Source organism: Canis lupus, chromosome 2, assembly GCF_011100685.1.
Source record: "Canis lupus familiaris isolate Mischka breed German Shepherd chromosome 2, alternate assembly UU_Cfam_GSD_1.0, whole genome shotgun sequence".
Lineage (NCBI taxonomy): Eukaryota > Metazoa > Chordata > Mammalia > Carnivora > Canidae > Canis > Canis lupus.
In genome coordinates this window covers 27,882,538-27,904,698 of record NC_049223.1, presented here as the reverse complement: position 1 = coordinate 27,904,698, position 22,161 = coordinate 27,882,538, and the positions used below count along the sequence as shown (strand labels likewise).

The 22,161-nt window shown below is 49.7% G+C and overlaps 1 protein-coding gene across 5 annotated transcripts in view; it reads right to left on the bottom strand.

Moving 5' to 3' along the window:
* Positions 1 to 1,921: 1,921 nt before the first annotated feature.
* The window catches only part of SFMBT2 (Scm like with four mbt domains 2), a 216,150-nt gene continuing 195,910 nt past the window's right edge, over positions 1,922 to 22,161 (bottom strand). For 4 of the 5 annotated variants that reach the window (XM_038530172.1, XM_038530175.1, XM_038530174.1 and 1 more), the window contains 5 exons: positions 14,933 to 15,108; positions 11,891 to 12,057; positions 11,335 to 11,598; positions 10,489 to 10,617; positions 1,922 to 5,204 (listed from right to left, as the gene is read on the bottom strand). In XM_038530172.1, coding sequence (XP_038386100.1) covers positions 5,064 to 5,204; positions 10,489 to 10,617; positions 11,335 to 11,598; positions 11,891 to 12,057; positions 14,933 to 15,108 — 877 coding nt within the window. In that variant the 3' untranslated portion in view covers positions 1,922 to 5,063. The remainder of the gene's footprint in view (positions 5,205 to 10,488; positions 10,618 to 11,334; positions 11,599 to 11,890; positions 12,058 to 14,932; positions 15,109 to 22,161) is intronic. The other variant, XM_038530176.1, reaches the window with a different exon arrangement.

Here is a 22,161-nt window from a genome sequence, read left to right as displayed (position 1 = left end):
TGGGAGGCCCAGGGGTGATGTGTGTGTGGGATGTACTGCAGTGTTTTGGGAAGAAGAATAAACGCAGGTGCCATGAATAAAAAGCTCCAAGGCTGGCAGGTAACTCCAAAAGACTGCATGGGACCTTCAGAACCTACAAACGCATGCTCTGGCGCGTAGCAGGAAAAGAAAAACACAACAGAATGCAGACCCTCCATATAATATTTGTTAGTAACCTTACACAGAAAGACACAGACACCACCTTAGAACTTATTTTTACTTTATTAACAATGTGGCTTACAACTTTTTTTCAAGTAAAAAGGGTTTCTTTTTATTTAGAATAAAAATTAAAATATAACTCTGATATAGATTTTCATTTATTTACATGGAAACATATATACAGAATACAATCTTACAACAAACCAACAACATGCCCGTTTGTCCTGCACATCCCAAAAGTAAAAACACGGATTTTTCCTTTTACACACCGAACCATACACAAGATAGGAATCAAATTTCAATACCAACTACTCAAACTGGAATGCAAAAAACGGGAAAAGGGCTTCTGACATTCACGACTAGGGACAGTTGATGCTTCTGGATATCATGCTTGCTCCCATTGTGAACAACGAATGAGATGATTTTTTCTTCTGTCATTAAAAAAAAGAATTGTCTCCAATTTCTCATCTTAAGCTGGTTTTCAGCAAATGCTGGTCCCAGAACTTTGCCTTCCCTTCGGGGTATGCGTCAGGCCCACCTGAAGCCGTGCCGTGGCTTGGCTGCATGACCGGACCTGCGTGCTTGCTGGTACGGAATCCTCGCCATTGAAAACCAGCCAGGACGGTGGCAAGACCACCACTCAGGAAACCGTCTGGGTTAGTACTCATCGCTGGAACTAGAGGCGCTTCTGACCCACACCCGAAGCAGCCACCGTGTCAGCAAGTACAATTTTTAGATTAAGTGGATCAAAACCAGCACAATTTGATTTTATCGCATCCATGTTTTGGGCTACTTGTCAACCAACTCTAGTGATAAAAGCTAGAAGAACCAACTGAAATACTTAACCGAGTTAAAGGGACTAAAGCAATTTCCGGAAAACTCTTGAACAGAAAAGAACGGTAGGTAAATGAATAAGAGGATCACTAGTTCGCCATAGTTGCAAATAGAACTTTTCCTTGCTATTAGTTATTGCACCAAGAGACACGGGCAGTCTGTCTATCTCTTCCACAATTTCTTCCTTAAAGACTACAGGGACTTTAATTTACTATTGTTCCCTTCAAAAACAATTGCACACTCGATCACAGCTTTCTAAGGACAGAACAGAGTACTTGGATCCTAGGTTCACCATCTCAACCGAAAAGGCAACAATGTTACTCAAATCACAACAAAGATTTTAACGCTACGGCTTTTATAGATCTATGTACAGAAATAAACAGAAATGGGTGTTCTATGCAAGAAAGTATGAAAACCCCCAGTGCTTGCAAAATGAAAGGAGGGCGGCTCTTAGGAAGGCGTCTGGTCTAAGATAAAAGGCAAATCTCAGAACTTGCCCGCTGCAACACTCAGAATTTCTGAGAGACAAGTTAGGACACTCCGACTGAGCTTCAAACACCGATCCAAATCAGCCTCCCAGAGATGACAGCCGGGTGGGTGGGGGTCAGTGTCAAAGGTCTGAGTTATTTAAATTTATTGAGGAGCCAATCAAAGCAAACACAGGAAATAACTCTTTCAGATATGATCAAATAAGGTAAAGCAACCTAATGGCCGTGCAGCCCAAACACTGTGTGTGTGTGAGTTGACCTTTGATCAAATGGACCGAATTTTAAAAGTGATGGGTGAGTTCTCTGTACTATGCAACTGGAAGGGAACTGGTTTCCATTTTTCTTTTTTGGTTTATTTTTGAAAAGCAAAGAAGTTCGTTTGCAATGCCAGCCGTACCCTGTTCCTTTTAGGTTTTTTTTTTTTGTTTTTTTTTTTTTTTTAAGGTTTATCCTCTTGTGGATGGGATACTTTCCCAATACAGTACAGATGCGGTCAAGAAGGCAGGAGCTGGACAAGCTCCCGCAGTTTTGGGATGGGATTGCGTGATGATTCCCACCATTAAAGGCAAGGTGGTATTTCTGCCTCACACTGTACAGATGGCGAAGTGTCTACTTGGCTGGGAGAGTGGACACACGCTTCTCATCCAGCTCCAGGAGGTAACGCGTGGCAGGGTGCATCGAGGACCCAGGTAATCAGAGCACAGGACTTTGGTCCCAAAGTATCATCACAGAGACAGAGTGGAGGTTGTGGCATCTAGGGATGGAGGAGGTGGGCATCACTTGTTGGTGTTCCAGCCGACACATGTCTGGCCTGGGGCTGTGGTGGTACCCAGGGTAGGGCGTATAGAATCAGCATTTCCTGCCGTAAGAGACACAGTAACCACGAGGTAAAGGTTCCTTGGAAATCGGCCCTATTTATGAGACAGAAGCTGGTGGGGGGTGAATCCTACAGAGAAACAGACGCCACCTTCCCATTCCATAGCCAGGTTGCTACCCATGTGAAGTGCACCCACCAGCGCGAGTCCGCAGAGGGTCCAAGTTCAGGAGGATGCTGGTGACACTGACAGCAAAAGCATCTTCTGGGTCCTGGAAGGATTCTTGGCTCTCAGAGGGCCAGGAGGTGGCACACACAGCTTCATGGGGGAGACCCCAGAGCTGGGCCCTCAGCCTCTGGCCCCAGCTACGTCTTCCTCCCTCACGAGAAAGTGGAAGGGGGTGAAGAGACCGACTGCCATACAGAAAAAGACTGAAGTTGGGGCGTCTTGGGTGCGCAGCCCCTTGGGAGGCAGGAAGCTTCGCCAGCAACGGTGGCCGCATCTCGCCCAGCCTGCCAGTGGGAGATCCTTCCAGATCCTCTGGAGGGCCGGGGGGCTCCAGAGATGCCTGCAACATATGCCTCCGTGATGTAGCACCTCCTTCTCTGTACCTCTACCAGGAAGGGCACAAGAAGGGGACACGCATCCTGTGAATACAGTGCCACGTCGCAGCCACCACAACCCTCTGCTCTTGTTCCAGGTACAACAGGAATAGCTCAGCTCAGAAAGGCCACGGTGAAGGATCCTAAGTGAGTCAGTGCAGGGAAGAAGCCAAAGATCTCAAAATGGGTGCCCTTTCCGACAGACTCCACCAGGCTGAGCGTTTAAGGCCAAAAGCATGTGGCTGAGGAGGCAGGGGTGGGAACCCGGGAGGAAACCGATGCTTCAGCCTAGGAGCTGGAAGCCCAACCGCAAGCCAAGGGCCAGTCAGCACGGATGCTCCCTACCTGGCCACCACACTGCCAGCGCCAGTGTAGGACACTGGTCCTTCCGTCACTGGTCCCCAGGCAAACCCACTTGCCAAACATTTAAAACATGGTAGAAATCAGCCAGGTGTGGGGGCGGAGTAAAAAGTTACCTGCAAAATAGGCTTCTTGTTTGCGTCTGTAACAGCAACACAGTGTGAGTAAAGGTCAGCATTAATAATCAAACTTTGCAAAATCTGACAGATAATCATGCCATAAAAATATAGCAGAAACGTGACAGCTAATAAGCCCACCACACGATGTCACTGCAGCTGCTGAGACTCTAATCAAGGAGGAGAGATCAAGATAATTACAGTACAAACGTAGCAGTAGGGCAGGCTCCCCTTCCGTGTCCCCTGAGGGACAATCCAAAAGTCTGCTTTCCTTGCGCCCATTTCCAAAGGCATTTGGGCCACTGACCACAACAGAGGAGAGCCATCCATTCGGGTTTCACTGAGTGCACTGGTCCCTCACACGCAAACGCAGATGAAATGACTGGTACAAAAACAAAACAAAACAAAATCCCAGCCAATTCTCAGAGCCTCAGGTCTCTCCACAGGTGACGCGACCAACGTAATAAGAACTGCCTGAGAAATGTCATCAGGAACCTCCAAACCAGTGTGGGCTACAGGAGACTGTAAACACAGTGGTGACATGAGTCTTCTTCACCTATTGTGTCTCATGCGGGCAGATCGGAACTCGCCTTTAGCAGGAGCAGGAGGTGGACAGGAACATCCAGAGTGATCCCGTCATCCAGGGTCACAGTTGGCCATCAGCCGGGCCAGCGGGAGAGCAGGGCTGGCCCAGGTTGCTGACGTGCTTCCCACCAGGAGTGTCCGCCTCCTCCATAGCAATCCCAGGGCCAGGGCTGATGGAGCGCACTCAACGCCAGCCTCATCAAGAGACTCATTGCAGCGTCCTCCAAGGGGATGCGGCTGGTTTATTAAAAGCTTCCTGATGCCTTTCCCACTCCTCTCTGAAATTAAGCTTTTCTTTCGATACACAGCTCAGTATTTCCCAACAGACTAAAGGAATGACTCCCTAATCTGGTCACAATTAAATGAGAAAGTTAGCAGTGTGTGAAGTTCTCTAAGAGATTGCAAACGGAACCCTCTACAGGCTCTGGGGGTCCATCCCTCAGGAAGAACGGTCTCTCTGTGATGACATGCTGCCTGCCTTCATGCCCCCTGCTTCCTAAAAGGCACCTCTGACAGGTGATGCAGGTGTAGCCCATCCTTTCATTACCGCACCCTGGAACAAGTGCTTTGGGGAACTAAGTCGCCCCCAAGATCAAATTGCAGTGACACCCATGCGGCCATAGCCACATGTGCATCGTTACTAAAGAAGTGTTTGTAACAACCACAGCAGAATGACCAGCCGGGGGTCCTCCATGGGCACGTGGACAAAAGCCTTCCACTGTGCCTTAGTTTTCAAAGCAAAGGGGGCTGTGGTCGAAGAGAGCCCTTAGTGGGGAGCTGCCTGGTTTCCAGACAGAGCAAGGCGAGGCGTGGATGTACAAAGAGGCTCTTCCATTTTCCACGGCGCCCAACACTGTGTAGAAGCCACTGGGGTGGTCCTGGGCGTTCTTGCAAATGTGGCCATGTCAAACAGGCAGGAGCATGAGCAGGGCCCTCCCTGCTTCCCGCTTTTCAGTGCTACTTAGTGCATGTACCATCTCACAGTCCAGCAAAACGAAGCTGCGATCCCTAACCCTCCCGAGCCGCTGCGTCACCGAGACCATGGATCGCTGCTACAGGGCAGTGTCAGTTGGCATACTGGGCGTAGAAAGCCACTTTCACTCTCTCGATCTGATGGCACAGCTTGATGGCGGGCCCCAGCTTCAGCTCCATGCACTCCTGCACCGTGGGGAGAGTCAGCAACAGGAGCGCTTGGCCGTCAATGTCCTGCCGGGAAACAAAGTCATGTTAGAGCCCAGACACTGTGCACCAAGGGAAGGCATTGCACATGGCAGGCTTCCTCTTGGGGGCCCAGGCCATGAGGGGCTGGTCTCCTCACCTTCAATTCACAGGAGTGCGTGGCAGCAATACCCACTTGACTTGGGGACTCTCATCTTTCTGGTTAATAAAAATCTTTCTCTCAGACAATACTGGCTACTCTGAAACTCACATGCCTTGGCTGGTGGGACGGAGAGGGGGACCAGGTGGGCTGCTGCAGGACCTCCTCCCTCCCAAGCTTACAGCCCCTGGCCCCTGGCCGGGACAGTGCCTCTAACCCCCATGCACCCCCGCCCTTCGTACATTCTGCTGTGACTCCCCTGTGAGCAGGAAAAGAGCTCTCTATGAAGAGGGGCAGCTCTCTCTTCTTGGACAGGGCCTGATGTTTCATCATCGAAACAAGATGCTAGAGAGATGGGCCACTACCCAGAGCAGTTCTCCCCTGAGGAAAACTCAGGTACTGACACACACACACAAAGGCACGCTTCTCCATCTGCACAGCTGCGTCTCCCAGAACGAGGTGTACAGGGTCTGCCTCCGGGTTTTGTCCTCGCCAGCCCTCTACAGCCATACAGCCATGCCCCGAGTCCGCATGGGGACTGTATCACTAGAGACTGTTACGCTGCAGCTGCTGCAGGAGGAAGAGACTATGGCTCACCCCAAAGCTTTAGGATCACCCCACTGGACACCTCGGCCTCTTCACCAGCTCGCTTCCTATAACCATATTTACATAGATGTTGTTTGAATGAAGACAAGACAGTCTTCACATTCCAAAGGAAGTAAGGGAAGGTTAGCGGTAAAGGCCAGTGGTAGAAGGAGAGCAGGAATCGAACCCAGCAAATGGGAATTTCTGCCATTTGGAGAAGCGGTGAACCCAGGGCTCCCACAAGCCACAGAGACGTGCCAGTCCTGCAACTGCACACAAGCACGTGAATCTCAGACATCATGCATCATGAATTACACAGAGCTTACGTTCTTAAAATTAGTGGTTTATCGAGCTGTCTTAAAGATACCAAAAGCAAAAAAAAAAAAGAAAAAAAAAACCCAAAATGGGTATAAATGTTGGCCTTCGGAGGACTAATGGTAGGAGCAAGCATAATTTAGCATATGATGTTTCAAAAGCCACCTCAAGGTGCTGATTATCCCTAATAAGTACAGCGGCAATAAGGACCAAGCCTTAGCTTTAAGAGTTCCGACATAAGTACAACTTAAACCATCCAGATTATGTGGGCTTGAGCCTTGATGTGCACAACGACAAGCGCTTGTCAACCAAGACCCACACTGGACCTTACTGAACCCCAAAGTGAGCCAATCAGTCCTGAATACATGCTGAAAGTAGGAGACAAACTAATAAAACTGTCAATGAGTTTTTGATGCTATGTTTGTTTTTTCTTTTTCTATAGTGTTTTTACAGGTTACTTTCTCTTCAGATCCCACCTCTAGGGCAAACTAGAGGAAGTGCTGAGAAACAGTGTTTTGCTCAAGGTCATGAACCAAACCATGGCACCTCCTGACCTGGGACCTGTCAGCTGACTCCACTTTCTGAGGCAAATCTGCCTAATATTTTATCAAAACTTGACAGAATGGGTATAGGCCTGGGGATACATAGTCTCGTGAGTATCATGGGACTCATAAAAACACATTTTAAGTAGGAAACAGGATGATGTTATAAAACCATGTGCAGGTGGCTTAACCATTATGTTCAATGAAGAACAGAACAGAAACTTCTTTTAGGGTAAAGGAAGTTTTTTTAGTTGGAGATTAATACCATAAAAACTAGTTGATCTACCTAAGATCATTGAGTTAGAGACTGTATTGGAACTAGAACCATGGCTTTCTTTCTTTCTTTTTTTAAGATTCATTTATTTATTTTAGAGTCAGAGAGAGAAAGAGAGAGAAAGAGAGCACGCACACGCATGCAGGGGAGGGGGCAGGGAGGGGCAGAGAGAGGAGGAGACCAGCAGACTCCCCGCTGAGCAGCAAGACCGACGTGGGGCTCGATCCCAGGACCCTGAGATCATGACCTGAGCGGAAACCAGGAGTTGGACATTTAACTGACTGAGCCACCCAGGTGCCCCTAGAACCATGGTTTCCAGATATTAAACTTTGGAGGGAAAGCCGTCACTCTAAACACCCATACTTAGGATGGCCATCCTTGGACATGTAGATTCAATTGCAATTGAAAGCCAGTCCTAAAATGCTTCCATAACTCTCCGCAGACCACAGCAGTGAAGGCAGCCGCCATATGCAGGCACCACATTTAAGTGAAGGATGTCATTTATTTACTCAACAAGCGTTTCTCGAGCACCGTCTTTGAGCCAGGCACTCTATGGCCTCTGTGGTTACCGCACTGAACAAACGAAGACTCCCTCCCAGGAGGGCCATTATGATGAACAGACCACTACAATACAGAGAAAATAAAGTATGGTCACGGAGCTACGGGCTCAAATGGATGGGAACACAGCCAGTCTTATAGGAGGAGTCAGGAACGCTCCAGAGATCAGGTGATGCCTGAACTCAGACCTAAGGGGCCAAGGGGAATCATTAAGGGGAGGTTGGACCCATGGAAGGCAAGTAGTCCACGAGAGCACGTACCCAAGGAAAGCTCAGAGACACTGAGGGTAGAGCCGAAATGGGCCCAGATGGCAGTTAGGATATGGGAACTGCTGGGCTGTGTGAGCAGGAGTCACTAAAGATGTTAGAGAAGTCACGTTATAGGACTTGAACATCCACAAGCTGGTATTGGGCACAACGTCCTGGAATGGGTCAGTAGGCAGGGTGGGGAGGGCATGAGGGACCAGGGGTGAGGATGCTTACTACGGGGTAGCACAGCTGAGCCCGGTGAACTGGGGTGCTCCCCGTGGGGTCCATTACAGGGTGCCACAGAGCGGCCAGCCCAACCACACACCGCATGCTCTGCGTACAGCGCACGAAGGACGGCAGTGATTTCCAGAATATACAAGTCACTACGCAAACCAACAACAAAGACAAACCATGAAAAAAAAATTAGGCAAAAGGCATGAGCAGATACTTCACAAGTGAAACAAAAGTGGTGAAATTTGTGGTGGAGATGCCAGCCTTATCAGGGAAGTGCCAATGAGGCCCACGACACAATTTTATGCCCACAAAAGTGACAAAGTCACACAGTACTAAGTGTTGGCACAGAAGTATATGGTAACGGGAACCCCTACCCCATGAGTGGAAACGTATGTTGGTTCACCTACTGTGGGAAACCTTATGGCATCACCTCGAAAAAGCCTGTGAGAGGAACTCAAACAAGAACACGATAAATGCAAAATTTGGAACAGTATTTACCGGTGGTGGAAATAAAGGGGAGGGGACAGTAGATGCAGCCTTGCAACAATCCTCTAGGCTCCTCCCCGGAGGGCGGCTTTCAGAGCTGTTCCCTTTATCAGCATGCCCCCGATGTACAAGTGTCACGTGCACTCTTCAGGATGCAAAAACTATTCCTCAGTAAAAATACTTTCATGCGTCTACACCTCAGGTGCAAGGTGTTATTCCTCGCCAGTTCTTTCTGAAATGCTTTTCCTTTTGCTACATTTTTCTCACGTCTCACAGCCCAGGAAGGAGGAGAAAGGATTCCCCTGATAAATCAAACCTTAGTTTCTGAGGAGGTGCCAGGTCTTTTAAAGTCGTTTTACATTTCTTTGCAAAATATCGACTACATTGTTTGTATCGTCAGACCCCAAAGTAGATACTGGAGACACACAATGAGTGAGATGTGGCTCCGTCACCGTCCTGCTGGGGGTCGGGGCACAGAAACACGGATGCAGCTGGCCCAAAGCAGCACCTCCCAGCAGAGAGAGCTGGGCGCTGAGGCCCGGGACCCAGGCGTCAGGGGCGGCCTCGCATTTTAATTCACTTTTGAGAAGACACGGCAGTCAGGGCAAGGGATCTCTTCTACTCTGTTTCCCCGTTCTATCCTCGGCACCTAGAAAAATGCCCGCCAGACACAGAACAAGGGCTCGTTAACGTGTGTTGAATGAACAAAGGGGAAGACCTGGTCTGCCCACGTGAATTCACTTTTTCCACAGTGGGCCCAGTGGAAAATCTGGGGGAGTCGCTGCGTGCGTGGGAATCAGAGGCCCTTCTTTCTCCCTTCCTCCCGGAGTGCCCGCAGTTACCCTCCTTCTAGGGTATCGGTGTGTATGTATCATCTTAAAAAAAGATCATGCACACACACCTTTAACTGATTATACAGCAAACAGTACCTTCCTTAAATATGAGGCCCCGAAAGACACAGTTAGACCATGAGGCAGCGTGAGAAACGGCAAGACTTCACACGAGTGCAAGAGAGCAAGTCACAGGCTTCACTGGAAATTCTATCTGCAGGGTGGCTTGTGTCCAGACGGGCAATTTGTTTCCACATTAGTTTAAGGGGCGATGTAAAAAAAAAAAAATCCCTGACTTAGGGCTCAGAGCAGGTCTTAGGTTTTAGCTAAATATCATCTTATCTGCAGAATCAAAGTTCCTTTAAAGTACAGAGTACGCCGATCGTTTTGCATTCAGTCATCTCCCAGCACAGTGCCTGACATTCCACAGGTTTTTAACGTCATTGCAGAGGAAGGAGTGAAAGAAATGGGGGCACTGAGAGGAACAGGGAAGATGAGGAGACATACTTGCCCCGTTTCTCCCACTGAATAGAACTAAAAGCCCTGGATGTGATGAATCAAATAAACATAAGGTGCAGAGGAGAGAGAGCCGACCGCAGGGACCTGGTGGCCCGAGAGGGCGTCGAGAGAGTGCCTGGGTTTGTCTGTTTGCCTCCCAGGCCAAGACCTATCGCTAAAGAAGCTTCATGGGTGAAAAGGGCCCAAGGGAGGCCTGCTCCCTCCAGCCAGAGGACGGGGGAAAGGTAGCCGAGGGAGACAGACACCTTTTAGACAAAAATGGCTTTACTGCAGGACAGCAGGACAGGCCCCCTCCCCCCGACCGACACAACAAAGGCCAGGCGAGCGCCCCGACCCCCAGGACTCCCCGCCCCCAAGAAGGAGCATCTGAGAAGACAAGCTGGGGCTTCCGTCTGTGCTTGGCAGCAAGGAGCCCCCCACGGAGGTGTCAGCAGGGACTGAGTGTGAGCCAGGCTTGCACCCCCCAGCATCCCGGGAGCAACGTGGGGAGGCCGCCTGCCCTGCCAGAGCCGTGTCACAGAAAGCAGCTAAATCAGCAGATCAAACAAAACTGAGCAAACTCAGCCACAGAACCAGCGCACCTGCTCCTGAAATATCTTGGCCAAGGGGGCGCAGTCAGTCAGCTTGATGAACCTCACCACGTCGGTCACCGTCCACTCCAACGGGTTGCTCTCCAGAACGAGTCTCTCCTCGTCCTCTTGCTTTGCATCCTGATGGGAGAAAGGAGGCAGGAGGTCATTGGATCACTGCAGGGCCTGAGCCAGACTTTCCTCCTCCCTCCAGCCTCTGCCTGGGCACCCGACAGGCTACAGAGACTTGGGGCGTTCTTAGCATCTCGCCTGGGTTATGACTTTGCCTCCCATGACTTGTGTGTCCTTAGAGGTCAAGAGAAAAGGCACCGTGAGAGCAGGAGCTGAAAAGCCAGTTGAGGAAATCCCGGGCCTGCCTGGTGAGGATGCACCTCCGCTGCAGAGATGGTACGCGGCGCCTGAGAGCCTACGGGAGGCAGCCAGCTCTTGCCCATTTATTCTGGTGGTGATGGTGCCCATGACCTTCCAGCCGATCGTGTCCCGCCTGTGGGTCTGGGGGAGACCTGACACACTGACCTAACCTTCTGCGGCCACACAGGGGCCCCGTGAAGGGGAAGCCCAGTGGTCAACGGGACCCTGAGGACTCATCAGGTCTGTTCTCCTGACAAGAGTCCTTTGCAACTAGAAAACCTTCCAGAGAAACAGGTGCTATTACTGTCCTGGACTCCACTCAAGACGGGAAATCACCAGGCCTCTCCCCCAGACTTGGACCCTGGGCTGCAGCTGCCGCTACCGCTCCTGGCAGTTTAAGCTGGGAGCCCCACATCAAGGCATTCTTCACCAGCCTGCCTGCACCCTGGCCCCACACAAGCCCACCCTGGGGCCCTCGGGTGTTACCTCCACAGGGTCGTGGCCGGTGGCCGTGCCCTGGTCCGCCCCCTCGGCACGGGAGGCCGCCTGCACCCGTCGGGCCCTCCGCGGCCTCTCCACGGGCGGCCGGCGCTCCGGCTCCGAGTTGCTCCTCAGGGTGACCGCCCTCCGGGGCCGCACAGAGGGCACCTCGGCCGAAGAGGTGTCCGTCTGGTCATCGCGGAGCTCAGAGCTGGTTTCCTCACTGCCAGTGTCCTCGTCCATGGCATCTGCATCCTCTTCCTCGCTCTCCTGGGGAGAAGGGGAGGCACTAAATCCAGGGAGGCCTTCTCCTGCCCAGCTGGCCCCATGCACACCCCCTGAGCGGACCCCAAGAAGGGACCCCAAGGCCCATCCTACTGTCCCCACCATGGTCCCTGTCACAGCTCTCCCCCAGCCCGCAAGGCCAAGCAGAATGAAGCCACTCTCAGGGACCAAGGAGCTGGGGCTTCCAAACACCCGGCGTCGCATGTCAGCTGCGGCCTTGCCCATGAGCAGCCCATGTCCCAGGCCAAGGCGGGAAGGCGCTCCAGGCCAGACATACCTCCCCTGAGCCCGTGGCGAAGTCCACGGCGGAAGACCTCCGCTTCTTCTGCACGAAGATGGATTTTCGCCGCTTCCTTCGTCTGGCTGGCTTCGGGTGCCCGCTCTCGGCGCTGGCTTCCCCGATTGGGGGCTTAATGATCTTCTTTCTCTTTCCGTAATAATAGGCTGCAAGGGGACAGAGGACGGAAAGCGTTTTCTAGAGGTTGTGCACACGTACATACGTGGACCGAGGGGGACTACAGAAACGAGAGGACAACCAGGGAGGAGGAGGAGAAAAGAGAAGAGAGAAAGATGGCTCTTCCGTTCAGAACAATAAAAATCCAACATCTCATGTGGACATCAGGTTTCCCTCTGTCTCTTCCGTGGAGGAGGAGACATTTCTCCAGCACTCTCATGGTTCGAAGGTGTTCTGGGAAGGACTGTGAGTCTTCAGAACTCAAATATTAAAGCTCCCTCCACCTGCCCATGCCACTGTATTTGCAGACGGGGCCTTTGAGGAGGTGACTAAGGGTGAGTGAGGTCAAGACAATGGGGTCTTCCTCCCATGGGACCAGCGTGTGGGGTGGGGGGGAGGGGAATGCACGCCAGGGGCAAGGGGCAGGTGAGGACGGAGAAGATGGCCGTCTGCAAGCCCAGAGAGAGGCCTCGGGAGAAGCCAGCCCACCAGCACCTGAGAGAGGTCTCTGTTAACACGAAGAGCACCCGGGAGAGAATCATCGGCCACCCTTCAATAACGACCCATGTGTTTTGTAAGTTAAATGCATGTTCAAGTCATTGAAGCCACTGCTAAGGATCCGGTTTTCTTTTTTTTTTTTTTTTTAAATTTTTTTTTTATTTATTTATGATAGTCACAGAGAGAGAGAGAGAGAGAGAGAGAGGGGCAGAGACAGAAGCAGGCTCCATGCACCGGGAGCCTGATGTGGGATTCGATCCCGGGTCTCCAGGATCGCGCCCTGGGCCAAAGGCAGGCGCTAAACCGCTGCGCCACCCAGGGATCCCTTCAATTATGATCCCGACCAAGACTCATCACGGAAAGTCTCGACTGTCCCACAACATAACCACCTGCAGAATGGGAACCTTGATCTATGGTTGAAAGGAGCCGAGAAAAATACCTAAACACACCGCTCCTGGGGACAGTGGAGCACATACTCTGCAGTGCAGTGTGGTCCCCATACGTGGCCACGCTGCCACGTTCCCATGGAAAAGTCACCAGGCCCTGACACCCCACTGCCTCACATGCAGAACGAGCCCAGTGGGACCAAGCGGAGCAGGACGATCACCGCTTCACGGTTGTCCCCAAGCACCAGTTACAAGTGGATAAGCACCTGTTCACACCTAAGAACCCCGACAAGTCTGCTGCAGTTTGTTTTTTTCCAAGCCAGGTGGGGAGTTATGATGGCAGGGGGAGTACGGGAATGCTTTGCCTTGTCCCTCAAACTCAGCTAGATAAACACCCTCAGGGCCTCAACACCCAAGAAACTGATCCAAGGCCTGAGAGAGCGAAGTGTGTATCTACAGGTGGTTTCCTATAAGCCAGACGCTGGAAATCAGCACAGTTTCACTGACTACAACAAAGGTGTGTCTGCTTGCAGAGCCTTGGGGTTGCGCCGGGTGACGCTTGGCCTCGAAGCTCTCGATTGCCCCTCAGTGTGGTTTTGTCATTTCCCCCTGGGACATCTGCAGCCATAATAACCGTAACCTGACCCAGGGATTTTAGGATTTTCATGCTTTATCATCCCAGACCCAGAAAAATCTCTAAGTCATTTTGGTCGTGTTTAATTGGAGCTTGGTTAACCCACCTCTTCCTATTTTTAAGGTCAACCTTCAAGGGCAAGTTTAGCTCTTAGTCAAGTCCTCTGTGATTCTGGGGCATCTGTTAGCAAGCAGCCCTGCTCCAGGGGGTCTCCCCTCTGCCCAAAGGTCATAGGAGGGGGAACAAGTTCTCCAGAGAGGACGGGACGTCACCACACCCGACCCACACCCAGGTGGCTCTGCATATGTGAGCGTGGCTGCAGAAAGCCAGGCAGTCCAACCTTCCAGAGGAGGGTGCAGACTCTTGGAGATGGAGCTGAAAATGGTTTAGAATATCCCTGCACCTGTACAGAAAAAAACATGTGGAAATTCACACTCTGAGTGGAGGTTCAGGTACGTTCAGATCCCTGATTGTGACACACCAGGTGATCCACCTCAGCCGGCTGGGGCTCCCGGCACATGGACTGCGCTCCGAGGCCCTGTGGATACCCTGGCAGCCGGAGTGTGGGCCGGGACAGCGAACCTGCGGGCCACTGAGACGGGGATGCGGTCACCCCTGGGTCAGAGATGACTGAGGGCAGAAGCGGGCATCAGAGGGAGTCAGCAGAGCTCGACATAATCTGAGTGGCTGCCGTGCATGCAGAAGGCAGAGCTAAGGACAAGACCCAGGAGAGGCCACCAGAAGGCGGAGGCTCCAGGGTGTGGGGACAGAGGAGGCTGACAGCAGGACTTCCTGCGGGGGGGAGGTCAGAGCAAAGGTGGTGGGGGCGGCCAACCCCGCGTCCCAGGACATGAGGGGCAGTGGAGCCCGCGGGAGCGTGGACAGTGCAGGCTGCTTCTGCACCGAGGGAGCCATATAGACGGGAGGAAGCCGTGTAGGACGAGGTGCTCACCTCGCACAGAAGGGCAGAGGGAGACTCTCCTTGGTCAGCGTAAGGACCAAGAAAGCCATTCTGGTTACTTGCCATGACCAGGAACCAGTTTTACCCGGCTTTCCTTCCAGCCAGATCATTTCCAAACTCAGCCAATGCCCTGAAGTTCAGAGCATACCCGGCGTCATCTCTCCTTTGCCAACGCCCGCCGGTGATAATCTGTTCTGGGGTTGATCATCCTGTCCCTCTCCTGGGCTGGGAACGCATAAGTATCGCCACAGCAAATCTTAAAATAATTCTTTTGCAGCATTTTCCGTGAAAAATTATTCAAGAGTTTGAAAACAGAACAGCCCACCTACGGCCTTCCCCACCGTTTAGGCCCGCAGACCAGTATTCTTTCCGTGATTTGAACTTACTGTACTTGGTTTTGGTATGGATGGAGCAGTTCTCTGGGCAGTTTTCCGAAACCAGCACAGGACTGAACAAGTTTGGGCAACACTCTAGCTTGGCACAAACCCGCCGGCAGAAGTCTGCAACTTGGTCGGATGTCCGTACGATCTTGGCCACGGCCCTGTACGTCTTGCCTCTGTATCTGGAAAGAAGGAAGGGAGAGCAAGGCAAGACCACACGGTTACTCAGACCTCTTCTGTCTGCCGTATTCCAAAAGTAGCCTCGTGACTTTCTAACAACAAAGTTGGCTGTGTGTGATTTCCACGCCATTTGCTTTGATCGCCCCTGAGGAGCTCCGAGAAGTCTCCCTAAGGAAGCCCGGGATCGTGCACAACACCTGGGATGAGGTGCCACGGCAGACTGGCCACCACAAACATTCCCACTTGGCATCGTCTCGCCACGTGGTATACGTAATTTAATACTGGCTCCAGAACGCTTCTGAAATCTAGATAGTGTCACTTGTTGCTCATCATGTTTGAGGGAAATTTTAAAAAACAACAACAAAAAAAAAAAAACCTTTCTCCTGCCTAAGAAAAACCACATGCATAAAACCAGAGACTGTCTCTTCGGAAAAGCACATTGGATGGATTCTTGTTTCAAAAATGGGCACCGAAGCCCTGGTCCTAATATTTACAGTAACAACGATGTGACTAAGGCTTGGCTGTAAAGAGGAGCGCCTGGATATAGGTTCGAACCACCTCTAGACCCACTTTTAAAATATCATTGGTACAGAACAATGATAAACTTCTCAGGTAGCAGCAGACTACTGGTCGTTACTCAGTTGACACGTCATGGAAGCTGGAGCCCACTGACATGAAAAATGCCTCAGCACTGTGGGGCTTGTTGAACCGCACGCACCCTCCCTGGATGTGCACCCCCATTTTGAAATCTTGAACAACTTATCTTCCAGAAAAACAGCAGATGCTCAGCCAGATGATGCTCATGTTAGGCTTTAGAAGACAAACCACAACCCAGAGGCGTCGACTACCCAGAAAGCCAACGTCGCCCTCCCACTGCACGTCTGCAAGGGTGATGGCCACAAGCTCTCTGCCAGACCTGCTCTGCACACTTGTGTTTCAGGTTTCCAAAAGCCTGACACAAAACAACACGGGCCCCAGGCAATGAGTGCAAACAGTGCAACGTAAGGAGAACATCATTTCGGGCAATTTGCAAACATAGTATTACATTCAAAACCAAGATCTGGTTCCCTAAAAATAATGTGGTGACAGGAAGAAATAGGATAAACTGATCCCGACTTTCTTTCAACCAGGCTTTCTTTCTACACTTCTGAAGACTAGAAAAATCTTCCCCCTCCCGACAAATCATTTTTCTTTTCTTTTTTACAGTATCAACAGCAAAGAAATTAAATTCTAACTTGAAAAAAAAACTGGACTTTTGTGTTCATTCTCTAGTCTTTCAGATCCCAGTCCCTCTGTACTGATTGTTCTTGCATTTCTCTGAAGTGCCGAGCTTGGCTTTCTGTGTAGTAAGAGCTAAAAAGCAATTCTTTGTAGATAAGATCATGCTCTCGATCGCACAGCCCTGACCAACTGTTGATTTTTCTGGGACCTCTATCGACCCCCGATGTAGGAACACATCCCCAGCTCCGAGGAGGGCTCCACGATTCACTCTTGGGTAGTTCCTGATGGCTGCTTTTGTCGTGCTTCATAATGAAACCAGCACAGTTCTGTGGACACGGCGCATCTCTAATGTTCTGGGGAAGCCAGAATAAAAATATGTCCCTGGTGCAACTTCCCTGTGCAGTTTTTCCCACTATAGTGTTGGTAGCCCTGGGGGTCTCTCTTCTAAAGAGCTCAACATCAAGATTCTTAAAGTTCCTTTAAAAAAGAAAATGATATAAAGTACAGAAGCAGGAGAAAAAGGGAAAACTGGGTCCTAATTCAAACCATTGAAGTAGGGCCCCCAAGACAGGTTTCTTCATACCTTCAGATTCCAACACAGCGAGAAAACACCTTTGAGGGACAGAGCAGGCCAGGAACTGATGCCCACGGCTGTTTCTCCCCTTCTAAAGGTTCGGGGTGACTCCGGGGAAGCAAGTGTTTCAGTAAACCTTTCCTAATTAGGAGACGCCAATCGAAATTTATGAGGATAGAATTATACAGCCTGGTTTTAAAAGTAACAGAATCCCCTCCTCTGCCCTTCTGGAATGATGAGTCCATCGTGAAGCCCTGGTGGTGGAGGAGAGGGTGGGGAGACTGGGGGTCCAGAGGGAAGGACACTTAGCCATGTAATTTATTAAAAGTCCCAGCAAGACTGCTGTAAACACAACACGAGATAAGGTTTTTAAAGCATGGAGTACAAGTGCTGTGAAGAGAGGAAACTTGAAAGACACGATCAAGCTAGTACGCAGCACACAACTCCTTGGCATTATGATATCGGAAGGAAGGAAGGGAGGGAGGGACGGGAAAAAGAAGTAAGAGATCACTGGGTCAGGGGCACCCAGGTGGCTCAGTGGTTGAGCGTCTGCCTTCAGCTCAGGGTGTGATCCTGGGTTCCTGGGATTGAGTCCCGCATCAGGCTCCCCATAGCAAGCCTGCTTCTCCCTCTGCCTGGGTCTCTGCCTCTCTCATGAATAAATAAATAAAATCTTAAAAAAAAAAAGATCACTGGGTCAGAAGTGATGCAGGATAACAACAAGCAAAGGTAAAGAGGGTGGGGAAGAAGGGAGTCAGGAAGATCCGGTAAACGGCCGTCCTCAGAGGAACTCTGCCTCCGTTCCTTTGAAGACCTCTCCCCCAAACCCCATTCCCTCCTCACCCCTGCACTAATTGAGGCTCCAGAGAAGTATGGAACAGGATCTGCTCTTTCCTAGCGGGGCACCGCAGAGAGGCCTGGATGACCCTGGTCTCAGACACCTGCTTGGGAACAGCACAGGACATCAGAGAACAGAGGGATACAGGAAGGATGCTCTCCTGGGCTGTCACTGTGGGGACCCACTCAGAACCTCAGGGCGACATAGAAGTTATTTAAAGTTGAAGATGTCTGAAATTTGACAGATGCAGAAAGCAGCTTTCTTGGAGCTTCCATTATGTGACGAAAAGCGGAGACTTCTGAGAAATGAGGATTACCATGAGTTCTCTCCTTGGGGCAGCTTCTAATCTCAGGGGAGAGACCAAAGTAAACCTACCATAAATCCGCTGTCCACGGAGTTTCATGGCCACAAAAAAGATACAAAGCCTGCTTGTGCCTGCATAAACCAGCATTTTCACAAACTCTCTTATCTCCCCTTTGTTCTCCTAAAAACTCCTTTGTCTTTCATATAAAAACTATTTGTTCTTCCCTAAAGGCCTTTACTCCATACTGTCTTTCCCCCACTAAGTTGAGTATAACATACACAGAAGCTCCAACTCCTAACCGCCCCTTCAAGTCACCCATCATGAAGCACTCCTGTGCGTGTGCGTGCAAACAGTGAATGAGAGAACTTGGGCCAAACTGAAGTCCTCCCGCTTGGACCACCCTGATGTTTAAGAGTGGATCATGTCATCCGTGTTGGGTTCTTCACTCCACATTTCCTCTCGTAAGCAAATGGTCTTTTCTCTGGCTTATCTGATTATTTGTCAGTTTAATTTGCAGGCTCCCAGGAACCGAACATGACAGAGTAGAGAAAAGGTTTTTCCTCCTTGCCATCAATAAGGAAGTGTGAGTGGCCTTCTGGGATTCTCCTACCAACCAAAGTGGCAATTTATTTCCACATGCGAGTGCATATGGCAGGGCGGAGAAAGCCATATGAAGATGGAGAAACAAGAGTGCTGGAAAGAGGAGTCTCCTTCAGCAGGTAAGGCTAAGGAACACCAAAACGGATTTTGAGTCAAGAGGACATGTGGAGTGAAGAACCCTGAGAAACCCTGTGCACTGAAGGAGGTGTGAGTGTGTGTTTATTTTTTTGGGAAGATCTCATCTGATTCAGAATATCCCACACTGCCCTGCGCTGGAAGCACCAGCACGGTGCCTGTAACCTGATGGATGCATTTTCAGGAGAGCAAGCGCACACATCTGAGCCAGGTGAAAATGAACACATGAACAAACTACAAAAGATTTTTCTTCCACTAAAGAGTCTCTGTTAGAGAATCTTTTTTCACACACATCGCTTTACAGCCAAATATTACAGCTTGATATTCACAAAATAGGAGCGTGAGGAGAAGACCTAAAAAAGTGAAATAGAAACACGTAAGAAAAAAAATCAGTAATTGCTTACAAAAAAGAAACCAAAATGCCATTTCTGTAGAGCCAAGCGTGACTCACCTCAAAGCCGTGACTTTCCCTGGGTCTGTCTAAATGATAAGGAAGTTTCGTTCACTCCAAATTAAAGAGGACATCTCCTCTTTAAATATTCTGAATAACTGTAACAAAGGACTGGGAAAATCTATTAAGCCTTCACCTGGATTTTCTAAAGATTATCTCAAAAGCCACTCAAAGCAGAGTTAACAGTCTTTCTCCTGCCAAGAAGATTCTAGAACATGTCAGAAAACATTTAAATGTCTCTAAATGCACAGAGTTGGAAAAAAAAATTTTTAATCCCCCTATGGTATAGCCTAAATTCCTCCTCCTGAAATACAAAATAATGTAGGTCAATCTAGGATACTTAAATTCATTGCAAAGGAAGAATTTTCTCTGCCAGAACTGCTGAAATGAGCTACGTGAGAATCTGTTTTCCCTCTGGCACCACAGCTACCCGGGTTTTGCCTTTTAATACCTGGCGAAGACTCGTAGTAGAGACTCCTTACATGATACTCAATGCTGAGATAATTTTAGTATAAAAGGTATGGTTGTTAGATAAACAGGAAAGAAAAAAATCACCAAGGAACAAACGAGGACGATGCCAAGTTTTTCTCCCACACACAGGTCAGACCTTTTCCATGGCACCTCCGTCCTCTCAAGGACATGGGAAAACTGGTCAGCAAGCCCAGGTGCTCAGTGACCACACTCTCAAGCCCCCGGGGTGGATGATCTCCACGGTACATCCTCTCCTCCTGGAAGCACGCCTTCTAACACTGTCACTCAAAGACCACAACCAAGACAACCGACTGCCCTAAATGCAGGTCCCCCCCCCCCCCCCCCCCCCCCGACCCGGGGAGGCTCATCTATTTGAATGCACTTCAGCCTTTCAGCAAAATGGGAAGAAGCCGGCACTCTCTCTCTCCTCTCATTTGCACCAAAGAAAAGAGCGAAGTTGTCAAGATCTGAAAAGTTGTCGCTTTACATCAGAAGCAAAGAGGTGACTCAACACATACAGTATCTTAACAGGAATGCTCCCCCCACCCCCCCCCCCACAACTGCAAATCTGTCATCATTAGCAGCTGCTTTAGAGATGCCGCTGTGATCCAGCACACTTGAACCCCAGTGCAGACACGCACTTTCTCATTATGAGTTGCCGTGTGAGATATGGTGAAGGACTTCACTGTCATAGCTGATATAATAGGTGACACGCTGCCTTTACAACCCGGCAGGGCTCACTGCCCCGCGTCTGTTTTGATTGCGTCAGGCTGGATTGAATAAAAGCTCTGATAACGTGAAGAGGCGTGCCAACACCACAAAATTAACTCTCCTGGTCATTTGGGTTCCTGGGGGCAACTTTCTGGCTTATTTAGGAACAGGGGAGATTTCGATGGGATTTAAGATTTCGGTATTTGTCCTATTTCCTTATCCATGAGGTGCATTTGGGGATGTACTGGATTTTGCAGAAAATGTTTAAAACAGGAAGTGTTTCTCTGTACCAACTCTTGCAGTCACCACTGTTTCTTATGTGTTGACCTTAAAAGAAAATGTTGTGTTACTGACGATCTCTCCCTTAGATCAAGTAGAAAGATATGGAACATTTGGCTGGGGAATTAAAAAAAAACAAAAACAAAAACAGGAAAACTTGCTTTAGTTTCTTTTGCACTTATGGGTGAAGCTCATTTAAATACTTGTTGGGAAGCATGAGGCATGGTGCCGCCTTTCACTGACACGGCAGGTCATATGAATAAACACTGTCTCTATTAACGTGTATCCCTGTTGAGGTCTGTGATTTGGCACAGCATCATTAGACCACAGATGACTTTTATGGGGTCTAATATTACAGACGTGTTCAAAACAGAACTAGGAAACGTTGAGCGGATTAGAGACAACAGCCGAGCAGTACTCACCATCCTTACTCAGGGTCAGTGTAAGTCGACCATACAGGTCAAGCAGATCACTTCACATCCCTCAGTTTTCACTACAAACAGGAGAGGTGCTTTCTCTCAGGGAGGGCTCAGACATACTCTAACCACTGAACATGGCTCGCTGTTCAGAAGGCCTCATTTCCCACACGTCACAACTACATGCTATTTGAGGACACTGTTATACAAGAAGTGGACCGGATGGGACTCCTGGGGGGCTCAGCGGTTGAGTGTCTGCCTTTGGCTCAGGGCGTGACCCGGGGGTCCTGGGATCAAGTCCTGCATCGGGCTCCCTGCATGGAGCCTGCTTCTCTCTTTGCCTGTGTGTGTCTGCCTCTCTGTGTGTCTCTTATGGATAAATAAATAAAAATCTTTTTTTTTTTTTTAAAAAAAGAAGTGGACCAGTAAGCTCTAGTCTATGGAAAAGCTAAATGAATACCAAGGATCCAAAGCCAAAGCCATTATTAAAATTATCTTGGCAAATGGAGTCTCTTCTATCTGCCTTCTAAACAAGGATCAAGCACAGCAATCCAGTGGGTGCTGTCAATTTCAGAGCTCTAGAAACTTAGGCAAAGCCAAAATATTGTGTTTCCAATTAGTCTACTTGGAAATAAAAGAAGTGACCAGCACATGTCAACCCGCAGCCTGTAACCCAAAAGGAAGCAGAGGTACTGGTTCTTTTTATCTTTTAAAACCGTCAACTCTCAGGGCACCTGGGTGGCACTCAGTTGTTGAAGCGTCTGCCTTCAGCTCAGGTCATGAGCTCAGGGTCCTGGGATCGAGCCCCGGGCCAGGCTCCCTGCTCAGTGGGGGATCTGCAAGTCCCCCTCTCTCTCACCTTCGTTCATATACTCTCAAAGAAATAAAATGTTTAAAAAAATAAATAAAATAACTCTCAGAGCAAAGGACATTTGTATGTGGCACAAGCTCCTTACTGTATCAAATATTAAGAGTTGCTAATGAAGAACATATGATAATGATCATGGATATCCTCTTTTACCATTGTTCCCCTTCTGATCAAATAATCAAGTGGT